At 55.6% G+C, this 26,926-nt stretch overlaps 3 protein-coding genes and 1 long non-coding RNA gene across 15 annotated transcripts; 2 read left to right on the plus strand and 2 right to left on the minus strand.

The window, feature by feature from the left end:
* On the minus strand, nucleotides 1–10,252 carry USF2 (upstream transcription factor 2, c-fos interacting). 5 transcript variants are annotated; one of them, XM_081274785.1, is made up of 10 exons: nucleotides 10,157–10,252; nucleotides 9,841–9,887; nucleotides 9,614–9,732; nucleotides 9,276–9,476; nucleotides 8,713–8,863; nucleotides 8,505–8,592; nucleotides 8,163–8,221; nucleotides 1,045–1,139; nucleotides 779–907; nucleotides 1–688 (listed from the first exon to the last, which is right to left on the minus strand). In XM_081274785.1, exons 1-10 carry the CDS (start codon nucleotides 10,216–10,218, stop codon nucleotides 599–601), a joined length of 1,041 nt encoding a protein of 346 aa, XP_081130911.1. In that variant the 5' UTR covers nucleotides 10,219–10,252; the 3' UTR covers nucleotides 1–598. The 5 variants fall into 5 exon arrangements, with proteins under 5 accessions (XP_081130911.1, XP_081130914.1, XP_081130910.1 ...); XM_081274788.1 differs by lacking the exon at nucleotides 9,276–9,476; XM_081274784.1 differs by lacking the exon at nucleotides 10,157–10,252 and having other exon boundaries at nucleotides 9,841–10,048.
* On the plus strand, nucleotides 10,217–11,864 carry LOC308637919 (uncharacterized protein; the record flags this gene model as incomplete). Of its 2 annotated transcripts, none has more annotated exons than XM_081274796.1 (2): nucleotides 10,217–11,040; nucleotides 11,260–11,441. In XM_081274796.1, 2 exons carry the CDS (start codon nucleotides 10,217–10,219, stop codon nucleotides 11,384–11,386), a joined length of 951 nt encoding a protein of 316 aa, XP_081130922.1. In that variant the 3' UTR covers nucleotides 11,387–11,441. The 2 variants fall into 2 exon arrangements, 1 of the variants encoding a protein (XP_081130922.1); XR_014019696.1 differs by lacking the exon at nucleotides 11,260–11,441 and adding an exon at nucleotides 11,726–11,864 and having other exon boundaries at nucleotides 10,875–11,040.
* On the minus strand, nucleotides 11,382–25,974 carry LSR (lipolysis stimulated lipoprotein receptor; the record flags this gene model as incomplete). Of its 6 annotated transcripts, none has more annotated exons than XM_081274782.1 (10): nucleotides 25,028–25,373; nucleotides 23,501–23,845; nucleotides 17,943–18,062; nucleotides 15,834–15,890; nucleotides 15,186–15,332; nucleotides 12,853–13,029; nucleotides 12,656–12,712; nucleotides 12,420–12,557; nucleotides 11,587–12,218; nucleotides 11,382–11,496 (listed from the first exon to the last, which is right to left on the minus strand). In XM_081274782.1, the coding sequence occupies exons 1-10, from the start codon at nucleotides 25,119–25,121 to the stop codon at nucleotides 11,461–11,463; spliced, it is 1,803 nt and encodes a 600-aa protein (XP_081130908.1). In that variant the 5' UTR covers nucleotides 25,122–25,373. The 6 variants fall into 6 exon arrangements, with proteins under 6 accessions (XP_081130908.1, XP_081130909.1, XP_081130906.1 ...); XM_081274780.1 differs by adding an exon at nucleotides 25,671–25,974 and having other exon boundaries at nucleotides 11,461–12,218; nucleotides 25,028–25,272; XM_081274779.1 differs by adding an exon at nucleotides 25,641–25,974 and having other exon boundaries at nucleotides 11,461–12,218; nucleotides 25,028–25,272.
* Nucleotides 12,570–16,358, plus strand: LOC308637920. Of its 2 annotated transcripts, XR_014019697.1 has the most exons (4): nucleotides 12,570–12,728; nucleotides 13,801–13,892; nucleotides 15,090–15,244; nucleotides 16,205–16,358. It is a non-coding gene; the product is annotated as an uncharacterized lncRNA (long non-coding RNA). The 2 variants fall into 2 exon arrangements; XR_014019698.1 differs by lacking the exons at nucleotides 15,090–15,244; nucleotides 16,205–16,358 and adding an exon at nucleotides 14,768–15,079 and having other exon boundaries at nucleotides 13,801–14,273.
* Nucleotides 25,975–26,926: the final 952 nt, after the last annotated feature.

Genomic DNA, 26,926 nt, shown 5'->3' on the forward strand with positions numbered 1-26,926 from the left:
GACAAGGCGGGGGCCACGTGGGCCAGTTTATTGCAGTTAAATACCTCTCTCTCTCTATTTTTTTTTTGTCCATTTTTCCATAAAGAAAATTACACACACACACACACACACACAAACACGCACACACACGCGCCCACACACACATACACACACCCAGAGGGAGCAGGGATCCAGAAACAAGAGGTGGGGTGGGACATGGCCTCCCTGCTTAGGTCCAGGTCCCAGGGATGGCCCCCCCAAAGCTCCCTCCTTCCCATAAGCACCCTGTCTCAGCACCTCTAGAAACCAAGGAAGCAGCGGGAAGCGGCAGGGCCTCTGTCCTCCCTTTAGCCTCCAGGTGAGACCACTAGAAGTGCCAGGCATGGTGAGGGCCAGGGGAAGGGAGACCGACCGACAGACAGACGGGGAGGGGTATCGTTCCAAGTTGAGGAGAGCGGTGGGCAATGTATCCACAGAAATGCATTATTTCTCCCCATTTTTGTTAAAAATCTACTATAAAAAACGCAGCTGGGGGAGGGGCGTCTGTCCCTCTCTGTGCTAAGGGCTGGGGGAGGGGGCAGCAGAGGCCAGCGGCTGCACACTGGGGGCGGGCGTCACGTCACTGCCGGGTGCTCTCGCCCACCATCTCCAGGTTGTGCTGCTGCAGCTGGGCTCGAAGCAGGGCATTCTCATTCTTCAACTCCTCGATCTGCAGACATGACAGGGGACAAGGGAGTGAGCCGGGGCTGGCTCCTGAGGCCCCTGTCTGGCCCCAGTCTGGCCCCAGCCTGGCTCTCACCTGTTGCCGCAGGAGCTCATTGTCCATCTGCAGCCGCTCGGCCTCCTTGAAGGTCTCCTGCATGCGCTGGTTGGTCTGGCGTAGCTCCCGGATGTAATCGCAGGCCTTCGACAGGATCCCCCCTTTACTCTGGGGCAGCAGTGGGCAAGAGCATCAGAGGGAGCACTGCCCACCATCCCATCCCAGGACAATTCTGTGCCCACTGCCAGCCAGACTTCCTGGAAGAGGCCTGGGAAACTGGGCCACCGAGGGCGGCGGGCACTCACCGCTCCGGTCTTGCTGTTGTCTGCATTACAGTCTGGAATGATTTTTGAAAGTTGGACGATCCAGTTGTTGATCTTGTCCCTCCGCCTCCGCTCCACTGAAGGAAAAACAGCAACAGTCCCGGCTACAAGGACAGCACTTCCGGTGTGCCTGGCAGCACAGACTGTCGGTGCTAAGCACACCAAGGAACAGCAAGGGCCCTGCCTAAGCCTATAGCCAGGAAGTGCAGAGACAAGAACCCTGACAGGCCTCCCCCAAGATGGCTTTGCTGCTTCACAAGGAGGAAGGATCAAACCCTGACCCCCACGTGCCTCACACCTCGGGCACACCTCACACCCTGACAGAAACCAGAAGCCAGGGACGATGGCCATTTTGTTGGCCTGCCCAGCGTACTGACAGAATCTGAGTCAACATTTAAAAATTTAAAAATTTCACTCATGATGGGCATCTTGGGCTTCTTTTAAAAGATGGAGTCTGGGCACAGTGGGCTCATGTTCTTGGGAGGCAAAATTGACACAGGATCCTATAACACTCCTGTGCCCACAACCCCTACGTTTGATTCTCTACATCGTTTCAGAAACTCTGGGTCCCATGATCTTGTTTTCCCACTTTTTTTTTTTTCTTGGTACCAAGGATTGAACCCAGGGACACTTCTTAACCACTGAACTACATCCCCAGCCCCATTTTATATTTTATTTAGAGACAGGGTCTCGCTGAGTTCCTTAGGGCCTCACTAAGTTGCGGAGCTGGCTTTGAACTCGCAACCCCCCTGCCTTGGCCTCCCAAGCCACTGGGATTACAGGTGTGCGCCACCACCATCTGGCTTTCCCTCTCATCTTTAAAAATCAAAGTCTAATCTCATCTTGCCCCTATTTAAAGTCTTTCTCCAGAGTCCTGGCAACAACTTCCAGCTCCCCAGACTGGCTCTCAAGGGCTCCCCAAGGTCATTTGCTCTTGAGGAGCACGATGGAACATGAGCAGGAACCCTATACCCTGAAGGCCAAATGGTGAACTAATAGAGAACTTCACCTGGAAAGTCCGGGTTTGAGATTTTATTCTATAATCTCTACAGTGTCACTCCGAAGCAGCTGAGCTGGGTGGCAGTCACCCCTGCAGGCAGGCCGTGTGCTCTTCCTTTGGCCAAACTCAGTCCCTAACCTGCTCTCCCCAGGAGCCAGGTGCACTGGACCCCAGATCCTCTCAGGCTCCCAGAGGCCAGACTGCCTCAAGCCTTCATTAGCAGCCCGGTTCAGGACCACACCCCCTGGGGACACAGAAGCCCCAGGCACTCCCAGCTGCCCTCACCCCAGCCCCACCCTCTGTCCAGGAAGGCTCAAGAAGTCTGTGGAGTCTGTGGAGTGGGGAGCTTAAAAAGTGGGTAAGGGGACACTTTCTAAGGGTCGGAGAGTGGTGACGGGAAACTGGCAGGGGGAGAAGGGAGGCGTGAGTGAGGGCACCCTTTTCACTCCCCCGGAGTTCAGCACCTCCACCCAGCCTTGCCACCCCTCGAGGGCTGCTCATGGCCCGTGAGCGCAGAGCCACTGTCTTCTCTGGGTTCGTCCACTCCTGCTAACCAGCCTTTCCTGCCTCCAAAAGCCTCCTGCATTGGCCTGGGTGACATCACCCTCCAAGGACGACTCTTCTCCCCTCCGGTCTCTCCTCCCAGCCCTACTTCTCCTCGCTGTCCTCTCTTCCTCTGGAAACTGCCCAATACCATGCTGAGAACGATGCCCGGTGCCCGGGGCTGCACTTGCTGCGGAGCCGAGCTCACTCTCTCACTCTGCACTGGGCTCTGGTGCAGCTTCGCTTCCCACCACCGTCATGGTGAGTAGGGTCTGCCACGGAGGGTGGCCGCACCTATGGGGACTCTGTGGCCAAAAGGAGCAGCAAAGCGGAGTCCACCCCAGGCCTGGCAGCACCACCACCACGTCCCTCCACAGTGCGCTCTTCCCAAAGCTCTCAACAGCAGCTGCCTCTCAGCTTCCTCTCCCTCCACCTCAGCCTTCCGAGCCAGCCCGGGCTGCAGACTCATCTCTCGGCACTGTCATTCCAGGCCAGCAGGGGCAGGGATAGGGGCGGGGGTGGCCTCTGTAGTTTACATTTACTTCTGAAAAAACCTGCTGCCTTCATGGTGGCCTGCGGGACCCTCCACGAGGCTGGGATCTAGGGTGGAATCAACTCCTGGTCCTGTTTTGCTGACACTCAGCACCGCTGCGGGGCCACAGTGACCCCACAGCTGATGACTACACAGTGCCCGGGAAAGCTGGGTGGGGCAGAATTTTCTGCCTGGGACTGAGGCTGGGATGAATCTTCAGAGACTTGAGAACATCTGAGCTGGCTCCCGTGAGGAGGGGCATCAGGTGATAGGTGGCAAGAGCCCAGAAATGGTGACATGAAAACACAATGTGGGTGGGTAGGGGAAGCGAGAAGAGGTGCCACAGGTGGTCAAGTCTTGCGTGCTCTGCTGGTGGGGCTGGACCTCAGCTCTTCCTCCAGAGCTCTAGACCCTCAGGCCCAGGGCTTGTCACCTCAAGCAGTGGTGACGGGATCAAGCCTGTGGCTTGGGAAGACATCAGAGCACTTTTGAATGGAGGAGGCTAGGGTCACATTCACTCCATGGGAGAACTTCTGTTACACCCACGCAACACTTAAAACACAGTCGAGCAGCACAACCTACCAGGACTGAAGAGAGAAATGGACAAACTCACAAATCTAGTCTGAGAAGTCAACATTCCTCAACAACTGCAAGAAAAAGTCAACAAAACAAAACAAAAAAATAACACCAGGAGAGAAAAGTCCCACACTCAGCCAAACTGGCCTCCTTGACACAGAGAACCTTTGCCCACAGCCACAGACACACGGCCAGTCAAGTGCACACGGCACTTTCACCCAGCTAGACCACACATTGGGCCCTACGGTCTCAGAAAGTTCAAAGAATTTGGCACCACATAAAGTATGCTCTCTGACCACAAGAGAACTAAATTAAACATCAATTAACAAAAAAGATATCCAGAAAACCCACAAATATTTGGAAGTTAAGCAACACACTTATAAATGACCCAAGGGTCAAAGAAGTAATCAGAAGGAAAATTGGAAAATATTTTGAACTCAAGGATAATAAAGACACAACCTATCTAAAGCAGTGTTAGAGGGCTGGGGCTGGGGCTCAGCGGTAGAGCACTTGCTCACATGAGTGAGGCCCTGGGTTCGATCCTCAGCACCACATAAAAATAAATAAATAAAAAGCAGTGTTAGAGGGAAATATACAACTATAAGTGCTTGCATTAGGAAACAAAGAAAGGCTTAAAATCATATTTTAAAGTGAGGGAGTCAGAAAAGAAACACAAACACAAAAAACAAAACCCTGCAAATTGAAGTTGAAAGTAAATAGATGAAAGGAATTCGGAATATTAATAGTGAAAACTAAGAAATACAAAAAGCAATTCAATCTGGTATTTAAGTCAGATTTCATATAAAGATTTGGATTTCTGGCCACAGGCTGACCCATGCACCCCAGTTCATTTGGGGTCCCCTGTCCCCCTCTGTGACACACCAAACATAAGGCACTCCCTCAGGCCCCTGCAGGTGTCCTCCTGGGAGAGGCCCCTGCAGAGCGGCCAAGGTGGGGAGGAGGAGGAGAAGCTGATTTACACAGAGCCTTGAAGTCGTGGATGCAGGGCAAGAGAGGCAAGCTACTCTGGCCTCGGGTTTCGGGTTTGGGTGACTGACAGGACTGCCTTGTGCTGCGGACAAGGAAGTGCTGCAGGGGAAGCTCTGGGGAGGGGAGACAGAGTTCTCTTTTGGACAAAGTTGATCTTGAGGCATCTCAGATAGGAGCGATGGAGATTTTGAGTGGCACTTCCAAACAGGGGTCTAGAGGCCAAGGGAGAAGAATGGAGTCAGCACAGCTTTGCACAGCACCAGCATCCAGGTGGTGGGCAAAACCCTGGGCGGACACAGAGGCAGTGCTCAGCCTGCTGTGAGCCATAGACTCTTGGAGAAGAGAATGGCAGGTACTTATAACTGGGGTCAGAGTATTAGGGACACTGACCAACCAGAGCTTCTGAGGGGCCATCCCTGGACCTCATGAGTCAAACTTGTGAGGCAGATGGAAGAGACCTTAAGAAACACCAGCCACCAAAGCCATTCTCCAAACTTGCCTGATGTGAAGAAGTACCTGGAACATGCATCAGAAATAGATTCCCCTCTGATCTAGTCATTTGGAACTTGCAGGGAGGGTCCTGGAGAGTTTGTTAATAAACCTTCCAAGAAAAGTTGGGGGACTTTGCTTTGAGGAACAGATGGAGAAGAAGAAGCAAAGACTGGAATGTTGGGAGCTGTCACATGGGAACCGAGCACCCCTTAGCCCTGAGCAATGAGAATGTGGCGCTGTGGCAAGCCAGCCGCGGGCTGTGTGTGTGTGAACTATGGGCATTGAGCGCACAGGGTGAACTGAACCAACGCTGCCCCTCTTTTTGGGGGGCCTCGTTGTGGCCTTTTCGCTTGCTCTGCCAAGGTCTCCACACAGCTCATGAGATGGGCGTGGCCTCCCTACATGTCAATCTGCTGACAGCAGACATCACCAAGCTAGACTCAACCACTGAAACCTGACCCCTTGCCTCATTTGAATGGCTTCTCCCCATTAAAAGGGTTCAGCTCAGCTCCTCTCACTCTTCCCACGGACCCTTAAGGTGAGAGGAGCCATCACAGAACCCAAATAAAAAGGTATTTCTCTGTCTCTGTGTGATTATTTCGTGCAGCCCACTTCCCCTGGAGTGACCCTGCATGTTTTAGTCGTGGAACTGCAGAAGAATCAGAGAGGGTAGAAGAGAAGGGGACATTCCTGGAAAGGGGGTGGAGCATGGTCAGATGCTTGGAGCTCAGATGGGAAAGGAAGCCAGCGTATTTGGCAATGAGGTCATCCTGGGTGACCTTCAATAGAGCCCATCTGTAGGGCCAGACAGCCAAGGGAAAAGGAGGATGGGCAGATGGTGGGTCCAGTGTTATGGAGTGTAGGAGCGGGAGGGCAAGTTTAGGAGGAAAACTGCTTTCTGGAGGATGAGGACTACTGGAAACTGCTTGGAGGCTGATGAACTGCGGGGAGAGGTGGAGGAGGGTGGGAGAGGTGGAAGAGGGTGGGAGAGGTGGAGGAGGGTGGGAGAGGTGGAGAAGGGTAGGAGAGGTGGAGGAGGGTGGGAGAGGTGGAGGAGGGTGGGAGAGGTGGAAGAGGGTGGGGGGGCTGGAGGGCGCGACAGGGATGTGTACTTCCAGCTTCCCATGCAACAGTGGTGGGGCCTCCCAACCTCAGCTCTCTGATCTCCACTGGGAGCCCCAGAGTGAGCGTATTAGTGCCATTTTCCAAAGGACAACACAGGCAGAGATGTTCAACGCTAGCCTGAGGCCAGGAGGCTGGAACCATGGCTGCTCTGGTAGCCCACTGCAGGGCCCTCAAACCTCAGCCCCTCAAATCAACCCAAACCAAGCTCCAACTCACCCTGTCCCTTTAAAGCAACCTGATCTCAGCCAAGGCCCTGACTCTTCAGCAATGGGAGTCTTCTCTCCACACCTGGCTGTCTCAGGTGGACACCCTGGTCACCTCCTATTTTCAAAACTTCTGGTTTCTGCCACTCTTACCATCAGTCCCCACTCGGGAACTTTCTACTGGCTTCCTGTCACACCAGAACCCCACTCAGGGGTAGGGACAGCTACCCGGGAAGCCTCTCATAAGGCCCAGAGGAATCTGGCCCGGACAGCACCCCTTCCTCCTTCCTTCCATGAGTTCTCTTCTTACACACAAGCTGGGCTGCAGCGCAGGGCCTGAGCCTTTTCCATGCTCCCTGCTGTCTGGGACTCCTCCCAGATCCCCAAATTCCCTAAGGTCCATTCATGCCTCTGCACAAATGTTACCCCGTGAGAGGCCATCAGAGCACACAGCCATCATTCCTGTCACCCTCCTCACCCAGCTTTATCTTCTGCAAGTGTCCACCATGCCACCTAAAGCCACATTGCAGCTTCGTGTGACTTGTTTCTACCGTCCCAGTGCGCACTGTGAGAGTCAAGACCTCGTCTACTCTATCATCCGCTGCACCTGTGGGCCTGAACTCTGGGCTGCCAGAGTACGCACCTGTCGGCCCAGTGCCTGAACCCAGCCAGCAGCTCAGAACAGAAACGCGCGGGGAGCAACCCCACCCCACAGCAAATGGTTCAGGACCCATGGCCTTCCTTGCCCAGCACCCAAGGCCTTCCTCAACCCTCGAGGCTCTGCTCCCCAGGCCACCACATGGAACCTCTACTACAACTGAACCAGCACCCCTGAAGCAATATAACCCCCCCCCGCCCCCCAGTCTGCTCACAAAGTCTTCCTGGTTTCCTCACATCACTGCACTTCAAAGCCTCAGCCACAGGTCCTCCCTCTTCTGAGCCTCCATGTTCAGGCCAGGCTCTAGATCTGGCACAGGGCCTGTGCTGCCACGCCAGGGATGCAGGATCAGTAAATATTTATCCAGTGATGTCTGTTTGGGTTATCAGTGCTCCCTTGGCACCTATAGGCTGCTGTATCTGCAGTGATGACGATTAAGGCAGAAAGACCCAAGAACAGCACCAAGGGACAAGAGTTCAGGATGGGATGTGCTGTTTCTAGGAAGGGCAGGAGGATCTGGGCTCAGCCAGCCAGAGGCACAGCCTCCTACAGCTCACCCCTGAGTGTGCGCCCAGGGGACCAGAGCTATTGCTGGAGGGCAGATGGGCATGGAAATGTCGCGCAAGGACACAACAGCTGCCAGGTTGGTTCAGGGCAGCCAGATCAACACAATTTCTCAAGAAATCTCTATGTGAATGTAAAATCTGCCATTTTACATGCTGACCACCAATGCAAAACCAGGAGCCGGGTACCACATAAACAGCTGGCCAATACCAATTGCCTCTCTGTTTTTGAGCCCATGCTCTCCTCTCTTGCCCCTCCATTTTGATTGTTCCAGCATTCAACAAGCACCTGTCAAACACTAGGAACGAGTCTGGTGACGGGCTTCAGCTGCCTCTGTGTCTGTAATGCCAAACCCAGGACTGGCTGTGCCTGGGAGGCTGCAGCCTGGGCCAACCCAGGAGCCTCATCTGTCCTTACCTTCGTTGTGCTGAGCTCGTCTTCTCTCATCCCGTGGTGTTCTGGTTCCGTCAATTTTTCTAGAAGAGAAAAAAAATGGGCACCTATTATCTCAGGCTCATTTACCTAAGCATTTATTTGAAAAGTCAGACTCTGCAATTATCTTTGTATGGTAAACTCATGTGCAGAAAGCAAGAGCATGGTCTTTCTCTATTTGCCCTTCAGACGTAGAAACAGACTAAAAATGCACCTGGTGCCTGTTGTGTGCTGACCTGCCCAACTCAGAGACCAGAAAACCCTCCCTTCTTCTGGTCTCAATACCAGACCTCCCAGCATCCCTGGGACTGAGACTCCTGCACCTACGGGGAATAGGGGTGTGTCCGGGGTGCGATCGTCCTCTGTGTTCCTGTCTGCAGCACATCCTGGGGTGTCATCATGACATAGAACTGGCCTGCAGGGGAAGCAGGGGTTAGCACCAAGATGGGGCAGAGTTGGAACTGGTTGGGGACTTCCCTCCCTGATAGGCCTGTTGCTTCCCCTGCCTTCCACCCTTGCCACTTCCTCTCCTTACCTCCGGCCTGCAAGCTCTGGTCAGTGGTTTGCACGGACACAGCAGTGGTATCTCCCACACTGGATGCGGGGAAATAGGCAAACCGGGCCTCTCCACTGACAGCCTCCGCTGCTGGGCTGCCACCATTGCTGAAGGGATTCTGGATTACAGCCTGGGAAGTAGGAGGACACAGAGGCCACCCTTAGCTATCTCTGTCCCACTTGTTACTGTACTTGATTTTTGGTGCATTTTCTGTGGGGAGGAGGAAGCCCTCTGAGCGTACTATTTTGTCCTGTGTCTGTGACAGTGTGACAGCCAAGCACCTTGACTCAGCCTTCACTTGCTGAACCTGTTCCTTTTTTACTCCAAGAGGATTTTCACTTACAGACATCATCCCCATTTTACAGGAAAAACAGACAAAACTCCAAGAGATTTAAGGATTCCCTCTGCCCAAAAGGCACCTGACCCCACATCATCCGACAGCCTAAAGGTGGCATGTGTGCCACCTCACCTGCCCCACCCCCTGGAGCTTCCAGGATAGTTAGCATCCCTCTCCATATTCCCAGAAGTTGTTGGGCACCTACCAGTGGGAAGGGTGCTGCGGGACCTGGGGGCACAGAGGCAGCGGCGGGGCCAGGGCGCTGGGCTGCCCCGTCCACGCCCACCTGGGTCACAGCCTGCTGCCCCCCCGCAAAGGCAGCCGTGGACACGACGCTGACGGCGCCAGCTGTGTCTCCCTGGCCATCCAGCTGACCATCAGTCACCTGGACTACGCGGTATGTCACCTGCAGGGGGCGGCAGAGCGACGAGACCGGCGCTGGGGCCGGGGCTGGGGCCAGGTCAGAGCCTCTCAGCCCGCCCGCGCGCCCGCCCTCTGCTCAGCCCACCACTGGCCCGCCGGGCTCCCGGCCCGCTGCCTCACCTGTCCTCCATTATTCTCTGTGCGGAACTGGTACTGGATGTTGTGGTCACCGAACGCCGCCTGCTGGACGCTGGCGATGGCCACCGCCGTTTGCTCCTCCGCCCCAGGACCGTCCCCGCCTGCGGTCAGAGTGTAGAGAGCAATGATCAGCGGTCGCCTGGGGTCAGAGCGCCCCCAGCCCCTCTCCGGGCGTGGGCCGCAGCCCCAGTGGACCCGCAAGCACTCACCTTCTTGCAGCTCGACGCCCTCCTCGGCCTCGGGTCCCTTGTCGTGGCTGCGGCAGGGACAGGAGGAAGAGGGGTCAGGGTCAGGGGTGCCCGCGCCCCTTCGCCCGGGGGCAGGGCCCCACACCGCCCGGCACCGCATGGGGCCGGACGCCGCCAGGGTGGGGGGCCGGGGGCGCTAGGCACCGGGCGCCCCCTCCCTCGCGGCCTCCATTTTGAGCCGGGCCCGGCGGCCGCTCCGGATCATGGCGGCCCGGCCGGCAGGCCGAAGGGCCGGGACCCGGGCGCGCGAGGGCACCAGTCTGCAGGGCGCTCTTACCTGGCAGCGGCAGCAGCGGTGGCCGAGGCAGCGGGATCCAGACCCGGGTCCAGCATGTCCATGGGGGGGGTGGGGGCGGGGGGGGCGCGCGGCCCGGGGGGGGGGAGGGGGGAGGGAGGGAGGGGAGGGGGCGGGCGGCCGGGGGGGCCCAGAGCCCGGCGCTCACGCCGCGCGGCAGGAGGGGACGGAGGAGACACGGGAGCCGCTCGCGCTGATCACGGGGACAAACAGTGGGGTCATGTGAGGAGGAGATGCCGCCGCCGCCGCCGCCGTCGTCGCTCCTGCAGCCGCCGCCTCCTCCTGCCGCCGCCGCCTCCGCCCGCCCGCCGACTCCGGGCTGCCCGAGGCTCCGGGACTCAGCGCAGCCGCCCCCCGCCCGCTGCACGCGGCCCTCGGGCCTCCTTCTCTGAGCAGCCGCCGCCGCCGCCGCCGCCGCGACTTATTTTAACAAGGCCCGCTCTGGATGGCCGCCGCCTCTCCCCTAGATCGCCGGTTCGCGCGCCCGCCTCCCGGCCTGGACCCGTTCGGCGGCGGATCGCTGCTGCAGCCACCGCCGCTTTCTATTTTTTCCCCCTTTTTTTTCCTCCTTTACTTGAGCTGCGCGCGCGCGGCGGCGGCGGCGGCGGCGGCGCGAGCCCGGGGCTTGACGCGCGCGGGGGGAGGGCAGCCCCCGGGGAGCGCGCGCGCTGTCTGTCTCCGATGGCAGGCGGGCGCGCGCGGGCCCGGGTCTCGGCGGGGCGCGAGGTCGCCGCCACAGCCTTCCGCAGCCGCCCGGGGCCCGCCGCTGGATGGAACGCGGGCCCAGATGGAACGCCGGGGGACCCGGAGGTGGGACTGTGGTCGCCAGGGGGCCAGGGAAGCTGCCAGGGTTTGAAGACAGCAAAGTAGGTCGGGGGGGGGGGGGCGGCTAACAGGGTGGAAGGGGAGAGGGGCGCGCGCGCGCTCCCGGCTTCTAAGCGAGAAGGCGGAGGCGCGAGGCGCATGCGCACGTCTGGGCGGGGCCGCGGCGCGCACGCAGGGGCCGGGCGGAGGCGGCGTGGGGCACGTACTCCTGGCCAGGGCAGAGGTAGAAGGCTGACTTGGGTCTCTTCCTTCTGACCCAGGACTCCAGCTCCCGGAGAAATGGGACATGGCATTTTCAGACACACAGTAGCTGCCCAGGTCCCCCACCTCGTGCAGCAGAACAAATGCTTCTCGAGACATCACTTTTATGATTATCAATTTTATTAGATTTACAAGATCTTCATCAATACTCCCTCAAATTAAAAAAAAAAAAGTACAAAAACTACATACAAAACATGAGGTCAGACGACTAAACTTTCCCGACTCAGGGCCAAGTTCTGCAAAGGAGAAAGAAGAGTGTAAATTGGGCAGGGACTGAGAAGAGGGGCCTGAGCAGGGTCTAACCTCGGGGAGGACCATTCGCTCACCTTCTTTAGCCTCCGCTCCCGTGAGGCCTGGGAGTCCGTCTCCGAGTACGGGGGAGGCGGTGGAGGGTAGTAGGCCTCCTCTTCTTCCTCTTCCTCCCTGTAATGTTTCCTCCTCTCCCCTGGCCCCTTTTTCCTTAAGGCCTCTTCTAGTAGACGCCCATCATAATGCGGGTCCCCCGACCTAGAGCCTTCATCCCGGGAGTCTCGGGATCGGTGCTGGCGGGATCTGGGGTCCCCCTGAGGGCGGTCCCTAGATCTGAAGTCATCGTAGTGAGGATCCCGCGAATGTGGAAAGTCCCTCGAGTCATCTGGGTCATAGAGGTCATCACGGCTACGGCTTCGTGGGGGTGCATAGGCACGTCCTCTCCTCCCACTACTTGGGGGAGACCTCCTCCCAGATTCAGCAGAACCCGGCCGGGTTAGATCATCCAGAGCATCCATGGAGTGGGCCCGGGGCCGCCTGCCCCCCCAGCCACCCCCTGGCCGCTCTGCGGGGGGCTCCTGCTCCCATCTCCTGGGACTCCGGGGGGAGTGGCGACCCCACTCCTCATCCCGGATTGGGGTGAGGGCAGGACCCCGGGAAGGCCGGGATCTCCAGTCATCTTCATGGAGGGAGGTGACTTCACTCATAGCTGTAGGAAATGGGGAATGTCACTGATGCTGGATGGGGCCAGGGCTAGCAGTTGTCACCCCTTGGCTCAAAAATTCCCTAGGGGACATGATAGGGAAGGAGGAACTATGCTCAAGGTGTTTACAGTCTCCTTGGGGCAGGTATCAAGGAGCCATGCTTCCCCATCCCCCTCAGGGAGCCCTCAGACCCCAGGTCTCCTCACCCCGTTCTACACGACCATTGGGGGGGCCAGGTCCAGGTCGAGAGGGGTCGAAGTTGGCCAGCTCTTTCTCCATGTAGTACAGGACTCTCATGGAGTCATCCTGCTGGCTGGCCTGGATCCTGTACCCACTGCGGACTTCTAGGGATAGGAGAAGGTGATCGATTTGGGAAGATGGATGCTGACCCATCCAGCTTCCCTCTCCAGGCATATCCAACTTGGGAATGACAGGTTCTCACCAGAGGTCATGTTGCTGTCTGTGTCCCGAAGCAGGGGTACCTGGGAGCTGTGGCCAACTGAAAGAGATTGGTGGTCAGTGGCTGCCCCCCCCCCCGCTCCCCCCCAGCCTTGCCTTCCCAGTACCTCCCACCCACTCTTCCTCCCAGCCCCCTTTGTGTCCAGTGCCCAGTCCAGCCCAACTCAGATCAGCCCTCACCTGAACTATTCCTGTCAAAGTCTCCAGCGTACCCTCCAGGGTATCCATTGTAGACAGGGCCCATGGGAATCATGGCTGGCGGTGGAGGTGGAGTCTTGGTTGGGGAGAGGTGGGCATAGGTGCTTGGGGCGTAGATGCTTGGGACGCCTGATGTGGCTGCTTTGCCAGCTGCATACACTGGGAGGGCACAGTTGGCATGAGAAGGCGGCCAGGAGCCACGCTGCTGTGTGAGGGGTTCTAAGGGCTGTGCGCCTGCCTCCCCCACCGCATTATTACAGTACCCCGAGGCCAGGGAACATCAGCTATACTTAGGTTGTCACCTCTTGTGATTCTTCATGGAGCTTTCAGAATAGGGGGCGTGTGGCACACTGGCAGTCCACAGTCCCCAATCTGGCAGGCCAATACATTTTGTTTGACCTTGTGGTTTGCCAACATTTGTCAAAAGATTTATGTGAAATTCCAATTCTCCAGCTACCTTCCCTAAAGCTCTGGCTGCACTGTGTGCTTACAGGCGACAGTGAGCAAAGCCACCTCTTGGGCCTACACTATCCCACGGGCTGAAACCAAGTTTCCCTTTGGGTGGCAGAGTCCCTACTCTGGAACAGGGAGTTGCCCGGGAGATATCCCATGCCCACTCTGCTGTCATGCCTGCTGGGTCATCTTCCAGAGCCAGATGGCAAGGAAAGGAAGTTGGTCTGAGACAGGCCACAAGGGCCCCAGGAGTTAACTGGGCCGCCTCAGCCAGGAGCAAAATAGCTCCTCTAGGGTTTCCAACTCCTGGCCCCGCCCACTCTCACCCAGAGGGCCAGCCAGCCTGGCTCTAGGCTTGACAGCTCAAGGGCAAATCCTTGCTTCCTCCCTCCCACAGCAGGAGGTGGGGTCCTATGACTGCTCTGTGGCCAAGTCACTGGGCTCTAGGCAAGTCACTTCCTCCTTGGTATTCCACAGGCCCTGGGAGACGCCCTACTAGTCTGATTTGGTTCCAAAGCAGAAGAATAAGTGCCGAGCTCCACCTAGGACAAAACCCTACATCAGCTCAGGTGACTGATTTGCTGTATTATAATTCGCAGTGGGAGCTGCTTCCTGATGGATCTGCAGGGGGCTGTGGCTGGGGCTAGAGCTGAAGTAATAGGGATAGGCGGTAGGTGGAGGAGGTGTGCCTGGGGACAGGCCTGTGCACGTTGACCTCAGCCTCAGTGGGCTAACTGAAAACTTGGTGGCAGCCCTTTAAAGTTCTTTTCTGAATCTGTAAAATGGACTAACACCCACCACCTGAGCCAAAGCTCTCAACTAAGTGATGGAAGCGAGACTTTGAGGAGCCGGATTGCCCACCATGGTACCAACTGGCATGGACAGAGCTGCAGCTTCCTGGGCACTTTCCCAGTCTTCCCTTCAAGCTCAAAGAGAAGGGAATGGTGCAGGTCAGAGGTCACAGTGTATGGGGGGCCCTGAGCTGTACCCTAGCCTGAAGGCATTGCTAATGTAGGCTAAACCCACGTCCAACAGCTGGTAGGCTCCAAACACTATAGAGGTCCAGCCCCGTGCTGAAGGCTGTGAACTGAGTTCACTACATCCCTGACTCACCCTGCCTAGTGAGCTCTGCCATGAGCCCCATTTTACAGAGGAGAAGGGCAAGGCACGCACTGGGCCAGCCCATTAGACATTATCAGGCCAACCTCAAACATCCACCTACTCAGGCTCGTAACTGCCTGTTTTCCCGTTAATACTCGTTGGGTTGTGTGCAGAAGTAGTGGTCTATCTACTCGCCCTCCTGAAGGACTAAGGAACTGGTAACAGCTGGTGCCCTGAGGAGGGAAACAGGCAGAGGTGGGAGGGAGACTCACTTTCTTTCTCTTTGCTTGTGTCCTCCGCCCACTTCATCTCTGGTCCTACTTCTATTTCTGAACTTCCACAGGTACCCCACTCTGATACATCAGGAGTGCCCCTAAACGCAGGCTTCATGTAAAATGTATAGTGTTCATGTGAATGTGTTTTTTAAAATGTGCTGAAATTACATGGTGTGGTAAACCTTGTTTTCTTAACTTTTACACTTGAGATTTTGTTTTTAAAGCAATCCTTGCTTCCCTGTGAATAATCTTATATTGTTGGACTTTTTTTTACCATGTTCATAAATTATATTAAAAAACCGAAAACTCTCAATAAATGAAAAATATAAGCTGAAGTAAGTAAGTGATAATCTAAAACAGCAGGTCCTCCTTGGCGTCCTGTCTCCCTAGTGCTGACCTCCTCACCTCCAGATTAGGGCGCTGTCCTGGGTAGGCAGCACCTGCCCAGCAGGGAGGCTGCATGAAGGTGGCTTGAGGAGCACTTACGGGCCTCGGGGCAGCAGCACTTCTCCGGGCAGCAGGGGCACCTGACGTAACAGCAGCAGGTATGTGGGCAGCACTGACACCAGCAAATGCCCAGGAGGAGAAAGACAAGGAAGGCAGCCAGGCACACCACGACCACGAAGAGCCAGTCTGCAGGGAGACCAGAGGAGGCCCTGAGCCGGGAAAAACCAACAGGGGCAGAGAGGCTCTGCAGGGGCAGCACAGAGCCAACCTGGGCCCGGGGACCTGCAGCCCTCATTGGATTTTCTGTGCCAGAGTTGGGGACACAGTACAGAGGGATGCCGAACCCTCTACAACCAGGGCCAATCCCCAAATTAGGGATCCCTCGGGCTTCAAATGGACAAGGCAGAAAACAAGAGTAACCTGGCCAAAGCAAGATGGAGTGTAGCCTCTAGGAGGGGAGAGAGCCATAGCCCAGACCCAACCCCTGAAGAACACAGCTGGCGCCAGTCACAGGAGCCCCTGCCTACACCCCCAGGTCCCTCCTCAGCCAGCCCAGCCCACCTCCAAGCCCAGAGCCAGGCCACTAGATGCCACAAGGTCAAACAGAGTTAGTGGGGTTCACAGCGAGAGTGATTAGGGGGGAGGAGAATGACAGAGAGAAGCCCCACTGAGGACTCCACCCCATACCTTCCATGGGCCCCGCCTGAAAATCAGGTAAGAGTTCAGTCACCCCTGAGGTCCTGCCTGGAGGGACAAAAGAGAACAGGAGATTATGCTGGCCAGAGCCAGCCCAGGCAGTCCTGTCCCTAAAAAGTGCCCCATTCCAGGCTGCTCAGTAGAAGGTGTGTCCTGCAGCAAGCAGGCGGGGGCGAGGCTGGTGGCCTAGAAGAGACTTGGCGTGTGGTGCCTGCCCTCCACCCCTGCTCACATGTGGGTGCTGGTGGTGTGAAGGCCACCTTCACATAATCCACTTGCTGTCAGCCCCAGCAGGTTCCAACACACGCCACGGGTCCCGAAGGTTTGACCTTAGTCTGGTCACTCTATCTTTCCCATCCAAGGGTTCCAACAGGCAACAGCAAGGATCCCGTGGTGTCAAGCAGAACAGGCCCAGCACCCTAGGACCCAGAAACATGCTTTTTTTTTTTTTTTAATCTGGAGAAAAAAAATGTATAATACTAATTATATGAAAATGGAATGTCTTTGTGTGTTTTGTTTTGTTTAAATGGAGGAAGGGGCCCACAAAGGCAGAAGCTTCTGTGGCCCATAGAAGTCACATGGGATCCTGGTCCTGTGACCCACCAGGACATGTGCATGTTTCCTGACCCAGTTGGTGCCTTCCCTCAGGTGCCATGGGGGCCTGTGTCCTGCGAGCAGCACATGGTGGGAGCCCACACACGCGGTCCCTCACCACAGAGCTCTCGTGGGGTTCCCACGTGGCATCACACACCCCCGTGAGGTGCAGAAGCATGTGAGTCTGGTTCTAAGCCCAGACCCTTTTCAGGACACCAAGGCATTACTTGCCTTCTTTGCCCTCCTTCTCTCATGTGGGGCTTTCCAGAGCCTCTGTGACACAATGACGTCATTGCCTTGATAGCTATGGCTTGTGCACTTGTGTATCTTATGCTTTAAAAAGTAGCCAGCTTCAGTTTCTAACACACTAAGCAACTATAGACATAGCCTCAAAGACCCAGAACGATGACTCTGAGGCCTCAGAATGTTCCAGGGTGAACAGGCCCTGGGGTTAAACTCAGAGAATCGCTGCTGCCACGATGTACGTTTCCAGAACTTCCCGGATGGCGGGATTGCAGGTGCAAGAGCATCCTGACCCACGTCCCCCTGGCGTGCCTGCTCTGTCACACACGTGAGGAGACGACACCCTTCAGCTCACGGCACCGCTCACACTAGCACACGCTACTGTGCTGCGCGTTGCTTCTAACAGAGCACCCGGCCCATGGCAGCACCTGCTCCACATGGCCGAGACCACCCAGCCACGTGGGAGCTGCTGGTGGACATCCCACCATGCCCCTGGCATCTGGTGCCACCCTCATTTTACATACAAACTTGCATACTTCCTAGCAGTCAAAAGACAAAGATGCTGTGTCTGTCAAGGGACTCCAAAGTGCCCTAGGACCCTATGAGGAGAGAACAGGTGGGTCCAGCCTCTCAATTACACTGTCTATGTCACTGTCGGCCCTCCCTGACCAGGGAGGACTGGAAAAAAAAAAAATCCTTACTGAACATGGACAGGACTTTTTTCTATGTTACCATTGCCTAAGCAATACAGTGTAACAACTCCTGGCCCATTACATTGTATCAAGTATTAAAAGTAACCAAGAGATGACTTAAAGTACACAGGAGAATTAGAGGAAGGTTCTTTGTAAACTAAGCCCTTTCACACAAGGGATGGGAGCATCCTGGGACTGTGGTTCTGGGGTGAGGTCCTGAACCCCCCCTGCCCCCCCATACGACACACACAGTCATCCTCCTCCCTCCTTGTCAACCACATCTGAGCATGTCTGTTTTCAAAAAGGGAGACTGGGAAGAGGTAGAGCCCCCGGTTCTCTCCATTCTTAGTTCGGCTCTGGCTGACTTGGAAGGCTGCAGGGGAAGGGACCCTTCCTGGGGTGCAGGGCACAGAGAAGCTCAAGTGACTGGCGGTGGCATGAGGGGAGAGCAAAGCAGGTAAAGAGCCCAGTGAGTGGGCTGGAGGGCAGAGTAAGGACACAGAAGGGACAGGACAGAAGGGCCTGCTCCCCCCTCCCCCTTCCAAGGACCTCAGAGAGCAGCCCCACTCACCAAGGACAATGAGCTCTGCATAGGCCTCGTTGTTCCCCTGGAGATCCTGGGCCGACACCACGGAGCAATAATACACACCACTGTCCCCCCAAGACGTCTGCTCAAAGGTGAGGTCAGCATCTGAGACGGGAAGAGATGGTGTGAGGGCCCCTCATGAGAGGGGATGTCTAACCCTGACAGGAGCAGAGCCCCCCATCCCATGGGCACAGCGGGGAGGGAGCAAGGGGGCAGGGCTCGGTGCTCCTCGTGCACTGTTCTGAATACGGAACATGGGTCACTTCAAGAAGCCTGGTGGGGGGCTGGGGTTATAGTTTCCTAGCACGTGTGTGAGGCGCTGAGCTTGATCCTCAGCACCACATCAAAATAAATAAATAAAATAAAGTTATTGTGTCCAACTACAACAAAAAATAATTAAAAAAAAAAAAAAAAAGCTGGGGTGGTGTGAGAATGACCTGATCCACCGGAAGTGGCACAGCTCATTGATGGCAGAGCAGGGTCAGGTTCACGGCAGGGTCAGTGCTTTTCAGCTCAGAACCATCCTCCCTAGGACCTCTCCAAATCGAGGTGTGATCTCCTAACACAAACAGCCTGAGGCCTGGTGCAAACTGGGGGATGGGTCCAGAGGGAGGAGGCAGAGCTAACTAGGCCAGATTCGAGATAGGAGATGCCCAGGCAGGAGGAAGAGCAGGGTGCTGTGTGGGAGACAGAGCCGACTCTCCCAGTTCCCTGTCCACCCCCACACCCTCCCCGACTCTCCCAGTTCCCTGTCCACCCCCACAACCTCCCCGCCTGTCCCCGCATTCTAGGCCAGGCCCAAGGCTTGGGGAAGCTCAGTCTGAAGCAGCCTCAGGCCAGGAGCCTATTAATTATGCCACTAATGAAAGTCTTTCAGCACATCCGGTTTCCTCTGGACTCCTCAGGCTCTCATTAGTTAAATCCCTTCAGCCAACACCAGTGTGGAACAGGGTGGCACCAGCTTGGCAACTCTGCCTCGGGCCCATGGGGGACAGGAACAGGCTAGAGTCAGGTAATCCAGCCAGGACAGCCCCAGTTCAGGGCCACTTTCTTTCCAGCCACTCTGGCTCCCATTGCCTTGCCTATCACCTGGCCCCGTGGACCCAATGTCTTTCTCCACGATAGTGCCAAGAGCAGTAACTGTGGGTGCCCCAATCCTCAGCACCCAGCACCTAGTGAGACAACAGCCATTAAGTGCTGAGGGAAGAACAGAACTGGAGCCTCTTCCTCAGAAGGTAGGCCTCACGTCCTCAGAAAGACCTGCCTTTCAACACTGTCCACATCCTTCCAAAAGCCTCCCTGGACCACCATGTGTCCTCAGCATGTTCTGGCCAGTGGCTTCCATGCCAACCTCATCCATGCCATCTCCTTTGCTCACTGGGCTCTGCACAGGCTGGCCTCCATGTTGTCCCCAACATGCTGGGCTCAGAGCTGCCTCAGCTTGCCCTCTACTGGTCCACCTCCCACACCTGTCCCTGCAGACCCTCTCAGGCTGGTTCCTTCCCATTACTCAAGTCTCAACAGGGAGGAGTGTTCTTCCCTGGCCATCCCAACCTCCATGGCTCTCCTGCCCAACTGCTGACCTCCATCACCCAGGTGCTGCCTGCCCACCTCTGCCCCTGCAAGAATGTGCACTGCACACAGAACCAAGTCTGTCTTGGTCACTGCTGGCCAGACACAGGGGCTGGCCAAGGTGCAGAAATGTCCCCCTTCTCTCCTCATGCTGACCTTCCTTGGTTTCCGCTGCCTGTTCCAGTATTCTGGGCACATGGCTATAGTCAAATAGAACTTGATTCATCCATTCAACATTTAACAAATAACCACTGAATGCATCTTGTTTTTCAGGCACTATTTGAGGCACCTGGTATACTACCAAACAATGGTTCTCAAAATGATCTGTGCACCATGGTTCCTGGTTCCTCAAGACCTTTTTAGGGGATCAGTGAGGTCAAAGTTATTTTCATAATACTTGGACATTACTTGCTCCCCTCCCTTTCATTTCTTATGAGTGGGCTGTGGCCTTTTCAGAGTGTAGGTGACATTTGAGCAATATCACAATAGACTGAAGCAGGGTTGAGGATCCAGCTTCTTCTATTCAACAAGACTTGCAAAAATAGAAAACGCCACTCTTCTCATTATAAAAGACTTGCTTTTGGAAAATGTAGTTACTTTGTCATAAAGATATGTTATTTGGGGACTGGAGGGTGGCTCAGTGGCAGAGTGCTTCCCTAGCATGCACGAGGCACTGGGTTTGATTCTTAGTACCACATGTAATAAAGGTCCATTGATAAATAAAAATATTTAAAAAGATATGTTATTTTAATAATGAGTTTATCATTGTGATTTGAAATATTTTTAAAGTTCCTCTCAGTTTGCTTGCCATAAAAACAAAAATACTTTGATGTCTGCAAGAATAAGAATCACTTATATGGAGAACTTGCCCTTATGGAGCTTAGATTCTAACTGAGAAAGAGAGACAAATTAAAAACAAAACAAAACAAAACTTCACCATATTGCATATTCTGTAGTGATAAAGAGTTTGGAGCAAATGAGCCAGGGAAGGCAGAGAGAAAGTTCCAGGCATGCAGGTGGGGTGTGCAGTTTTGAATAAGGAAACCAGGGAAGGCCAGAGGTGACCTCCGGAGCACATGGCCATTCTTTATAGAGCTTTGACTATGTGCTGAGTTTCTTTATATAGATCCAGCCTTTCATCGAATCCTCAAAAACTCTGAATTAGACTCTCCTAAACACACCAGACTCCTCTGCAGTGACCTCTGGGCCCACCGTTTTCCACCTGTATCTCTGAGGTACATCAGCAGGTGGTAGTGCTGTGGACTAGGGCACCCACAGTTAATGCTCTCAAAGAGCCACCATGAAGGGGAGCATTAGGTCAGGCCAAGGGGAGGTGCTTGGCTGGGAAGAATGTGGCCATGAAGCTATGGGGGCTCTCCTGGCTGGATCATCTCTACCCTGTTCCTGTCCCCCATGAGCCTAAGGCAGAGTTGCTAATGAGATCCTGACCACATCCCTCCAACAACACTGCTCAAGAGCTGGGCCCAGCCCAAAGCCAAAGAGGCGGACAGGAACCCCCCACCACGGCAAACAATTATATAGACCAGAAGTTGAAACCTGGGGTCTCCAGGACCGGACCTGTGGGTCTCGGTGTGTTTTGTTTGGCCTGCATGTTTCAAAACTCAAGCAAATAGGACTTTCCGGCCTCTTCTGGTTGATCCTAAGGCAGGCCTGGGCCCACTTCCTTCCTGCAGGCGCACCCTGTTCCTGGTCAAGGGCTGGCCCTGAGATCACAGGGGCTGGGCACTGTCTTAATTATTCTAGGTGCAAAGAAAAGATTCTGGTCTCTAGTGGGGACAGAAGCTGGATCTCCTCTATGACTCTGGCCTCAGGTTCTTTAACTACCTACCACAGAGGTGGCCCTCATGATTTCAGAAGTCCAAGGTCTCTGCTCTAGTGGGGCTGAGAGGGGACTCACATGGCCCCAAGCAGCTTGAAGAGGTAGAACAGGGCCTCCAACACTAGCACCCCACATTGCCCAGAGCAGGGAAGACTGGAAGAGAAGCAGATCCACTCCAAGTGGAGAGGCACCTTCTGGTTTGCCCAGAACTGCTTTTGCCTTAAAAACCAAGAAGGCTGGTGACCCAAGGAGCACCACAGAAGTCCATTTCTCCCTGTCCTCAAAGCTGAAGTGGAGAAAGGTCTCATGGCTACTGGATTTCCTCAAAGGACAGACATATGACATGTCATGGCCCATATCAAACACTGGCTCAGGGTTAGGGAGTCTGGAAGGCCCAGGCCTTTGAGGCCTCTGGAGCCCAAAGGGTCTCCCCTCCCCCTCCCCCTGATGGAGCTGAGGCCATTCCTGTGCACAGCAGAGGAGATGTGGTTCCAGCTGGCCCTCGAGGGCAGGCTCGGTATTTGGTTTGTCCTGATAGGGGCTAGACATGTATGTCTGATCCATGCTGGAGAGGCCCCCGGGTTGGAGAGGGTGTCCATATAGAGTGAACCCTCAAGAAGCCCTCCAACCTCAAAAATGGCAGGATGCTTAGGGCTGACCTGCCATGCAAATTCAGAGCAAGCCTGTCCCTCCCCTGAAACACCGGGCTCAGTCCCTGGAACCCTGCCTATCACCTGTGTCTGACACAGTGGGAGAAGGAGAGTGTTCCACGGCCTGGTCACTTGGGGTCTGCAAAGGGATCCACCCTTCTCTCGTTCCTATTCTGTCCCATGCCTAGGATTGAGGACACACAGTTATGTGCACGAGTCTTCATCCCTGGCTCACTGCTGCTCGGCCCTTCCTCTCTGCCTTCTGGATTCTTTAGGGCCTGGTCCCAGCACCTCCTCAAATCTCACTGGAACAGGCTGTAAGGCAGGCACCTCCAAGCCGTTCCCTACAGCACGTCCCCCGCTGCTGTGTTCTCGTGGCACTTGGCACAATCTGAAATTCCCTTGCTCTTTCTTAATCTGTTTATTTGTTACCAGTCTCACCCCACTAGAATGTTCTCTCCCAAGGTCACAGGGAAGGGACCTTGGCCATTCTGAACCCCACTCCACCCCCAGTACGCACAACAGCACCTGGCATGTAGGAGATGCTTGATAAATACTGAATGCGCGAACGACCTTCCCCCTCACTAATCCCAACAGGCACTGGCTGTCAGGAGGCAGCAATGTGGCTAAGAACAAGGGCCCTCAGGGCTGCCTGATTGGAATCCCAGCACCAGCTCTTTACTACCTGTGCACCTGAACAGGTTCCTTAACCCATCTGCACCTCGGTCCTGAGTGTGAACTGCACTAGAGACCACTCAATGGGAGAATGCATGTGCCGTGCCTGGGAAGGCACAGGCTTTCTCCATTAAGTTGCCTGCCAGTGTCGTTTACTCCCCTCACCTCCTCTGTGAGGCCCCCTGCTGAATCCCTGCCCAGAGCTTAGGAGCTTAGAGACTTGGCCCAAAGTGGCTGAGTGGGAACTCAGCTCTTAGCAGCTCAGTGATCAGCTGTGGAAGTTACTTTTTCTTTCTGGGCCTCGTAAAATGACAATAATAGACTCAATTCATTCAATTTCTGTAAATGAGTTAGTCCATGGAAACCTGGATTAGAGCCTTGCACATAGCAGGCCCTTTACAATGGTTACTTCTTTAAATTTTACTTCTTATTGCTGGTATTATTGGTCCTATTATAGAACACACCCCTGCCTCTCTCTTCACTACGGCATTTTTTTACTGTGCAAGCATTTGACAGTGTATGTTGTGTTTTTTTTCCCTTGATGCAATATGAGCCAATGAGGGAAATGATTGGATGGTTTTGTTTACTGCCGTGTTCCCAGAGCCTAGAACAGCACCTGCTATACAGCAGGTGCTCACTAAATCTGTGTTGTAGAGATAAGGAATAGATGGATGGAAGGATTCCTCCCTTTGTGGGTCCTTTCAGGTTCTATTGCCAGCTTCCAGGTGAGGACTCCAGGCTGGGCACCAGGAACCCTGCCCCACCACCCACCCAAGCCAACCTCCCAGCCCCCTGGCCCCACATACTTCCTGTGATGGTGATCCTCCGGCCTTGGTAGTAGTCTCCCAGGGTCACAGCATTGCCCTGCTTGGTGGCCACAACCCTGACTGTGCGCACACTGTCCTGGCACTCCACGTAGGGATTGTAGCCGGGATTGCCTGCTGCCAACTGGGCATTGATCTGGTTGTCCACACTGGCTGGGGAGAAGGCATCAGCAATGCGGTCCCGGCAAAAGGACTTGTACTTCCAGATTACGATGGGCTCTGGGAGGGTCGAGCTCATCTGATAGGTGCAGGGCAGGGTCACAGGCTGGAACAGTATCACTACGTGGTATGGGTCAGACACAGTCACCTGGATGCCACTAGCAGGGGCTGAGGGCAAGAGGAGAGTCAGTAGGGATCATTGTAAGCTCAGGAAAGAACTTCAACAGGAATGAGTCATATCACTTGCCACCAACATCATCTGCCACAAGTGTGTGGCTGTCCAGAGCACCTGGCACATATTGTTCTTTAATTCCCAGGCCTGGTGAGGTAGCTCTGACAGTCATGCCCATTTTATAGACCCTTGGGGTTGAAAAGTGGCAGATATGAGGTCAATGGCCATTTTACTGGAATGTTCTGTCCATCCTTCCAGACTGTGGCCTCTGAATCACCCCAGTCTACCCTCTGTTCCCTTGCCCATTCCCTCTGTGGCCTGTAGGGGCAAGACCAAATAGCCACCGCAAGGCGCGCCAGGGCTCAAAACCTCAGCTCAAGAAGAACTTTCCCAAGGATTCCAAGTTACCGGGGTTTTGTGAATTTTGGAAAAGTTTGACCTGCGTTCTCTGGAGTGGCTAAAGCCCCCACAACATTTCTGTCAACATCCCACCTGACCCTACCCAAAGTCATCCCAAACACACACTTAAATATGCTTGCTGAAAGACAAAGCCCCCTGTCCCCCACCAGGGCGAACAACTAATCCCGTTCAGGACTGGCCTGCGGAAGATGGTTTCGGGTCCATAAGTCCATCTTGCCAGTCTCTTACGCACAGATACCAGGGAACCCGCGCGAGGTGGGTGGGGCCGGGGGTGGTGGGAAGTCCCCATCCCACGCCCACTCGAAACCTGGGCACTACTTCTTGATCCCTTCTTTTAGGAAACGTCTGATTCACTCCTCAATCTAACATTTCCCCGTTACCCCAACCCTTCTCCAGGGAAACCCAAGACCCTATTTCAGCCTTTCCCGTGATCGAGCGGTCCTTCATCGCTACCCCACAAAGGGTCCCCGTCTCCCAGCCGCTCCAGGGCACACGATCCCGGGAGTTTCACTTCCTGCTGTCTCTGACCAGGGCGTGGGGAGCGCTCGGTGAGAGGGTGGGGAATTCCCTCACTCGGGCACAGCAGAGGTCTCCCCCAACCCGGCGGATCTGGAGGTCCTGAGCTTTTGCGCCTTCGCACCCACCCCCCGGCCTCGCCCTTGTCCTCCCACCTCCCGGGCCGCGGAGAACTGAATCCACCCCCCTCTGTGTGGTGCCCTCCCGCGGTTCTCCAGCACCTGAGGCCCCACGTCCCTTACCTGTGCACCAGGTACCGAAAAAGAGCCACAAGAAGCCCACCGCGGCCCGGTGGGTGCAGGGCGCCCAGGAATGCCGACAGGCCACCCGCGCCATCGCGGCCGTCTGGGCGCGTCGGCCCCGCGCGTCCCCTCCCAAGTACCGGGAGGGTAGGGGGCGCGGCGAGCACCGAGGCCGGGAGGGGTGCGCGCTCCTCCCCTTTCCACTTCCGCTCCTTGTCTCTATTCCAAGTCTCTCCCGCCGCGCTCTAGGAGTTCGACCAACAAAAATAACGTGGATGAAGCGCACGCCTTCAGCTTTCGGGGAGAAACTGGGTAGACCCACGGCGCGTCTCCGAGCCGCTCCACCCCCGGCGCGCCCCTGGGAATGGATCGGCCCAGGTACACAGGGTGGGAGCCCCGGCCGGGTTCAGGGTGGGCGGCGGGGAGGGGCTCCTCGGCCTCCCTCCCCGGAAGTGGGCTGACCCAGGTGCGCTCTGCCCCCAGGGCCGAAACCAAGTGACCGGCCCGCCAGGAGGGCGCCCGCAGACTGCGGGCCTCGTGCAGCCCTGTCCTGCCCCCAGCAAGCCGAGCGGACGAGGTCCACGAGAACAGAGACCTGGTCGGAGAGAGCCACCTGTTAGGAGGGGCGGGCCCTGCCGCGCACCTGTTCCCTGCCTGCGCACACCCCTCTCCTGGGCCGGCGATGGACCCGCCTAGGTGCGCCCTGCGGGGAGGGGCGAGCCTCAGCGGATCCCGCCCGGGAGACGCGCGCCGGCAGCGCCCGGGTTTCCAGCCAGTGGGGTTCGGCCCGCCCCGGTGCGGGGAGGCGCTGCGGGCTTCATACACCTCCCAGTTAGATGACCTCAAGAATCAAATGAAGTCCCCAGAAGGGGAGCTCGGACCCTCTAGGGACGCCCGATGGGACTCAACCCTTGAAAAAGTTAGAATTCCACTTGGGAAGTTTTTCCCGCCTCCCCCCTACCTTCCACCGGTGGTTCAGCCCCCGGGCATCCCTCGCCCTAGGTCAGACCTCCGGAAACTCGGGCTCTTAAAGGGGCCGAGCAGAGCGCGAGGCCGGGGACCCGTTTCCGCCCAGGAATTCCTTGGGACTGGCCACCTGCGCCCGGGCGGGGTGCTGCTCTGCCAGCCACCGGGGCAGCGCTAGGCGCGACTCTGCTGCCTCCCCGTGGCGTCAAGTGGGGAGCGCATCCTGGGAAACACGACTCAGGCGCTTCCCCCACAACTACTGGAGGTTGCAGAAGGCTGGTGGGTTCGGGACCCAGGCAAGTTCCTGTAAAACTTAAGTCGATCACCTGCCTCCGCTCAAAGCCTTCCGGTGGCTCTTTCTCAGAGGACTTGGAGTGGCCTGAGTTTTTCTGATAACAAAGGTTAATAATTATTTTATACATTTTCTTTTATATCATGTAAGCAATAAAAACTGAAATCACAGACCAAAATTAGAATAAAATTCGTTTTTATAACTGCACATGTATTTACTTTCCGAGAGATCTTTACTTCTTCATATGGCTTCAGGTTACTGCTTATTATCTTTTGGATGATAAACAGTAACATCCTGTTAGCATTTTTAAATAGGACAAGTCTAGTGGTACTAGATTCCTTCAGCTTTTGTGGATGTGAGGATGTCTTAATTTCTCCTGATTGTTAGAGAATAAGTTTTTTTGATTTTAGAATTCCTTTCTTCTCCTCCTCCTCCTCCTCCTCCTCCTCCTCCTCTTCCCCCTCCTCCTCCTCCTCTTCCCCCTCCCCCTCCCCCTCCCCCCCCCTCCTCCTCCTCCTCCTCCTCCTCCTCTTTTTGATACCAGGGATTGAACCCAGGAGTGCTTAACCACTGAGCCACATCGCCAGCCCTTTTAATTTTTAATTTTTTATTTTGAGACAGGGTCTCCTTAAGTTGCTCAA

This window comes from Spermophilus citellus (genome assembly GCF_964194105.1).
Source record: "Spermophilus citellus genome assembly, chromosome: 18".
In the NCBI taxonomy this organism is placed as follows: domain Eukaryota; kingdom Metazoa; phylum Chordata; class Mammalia; order Rodentia; family Sciuridae; genus Spermophilus; species Spermophilus citellus.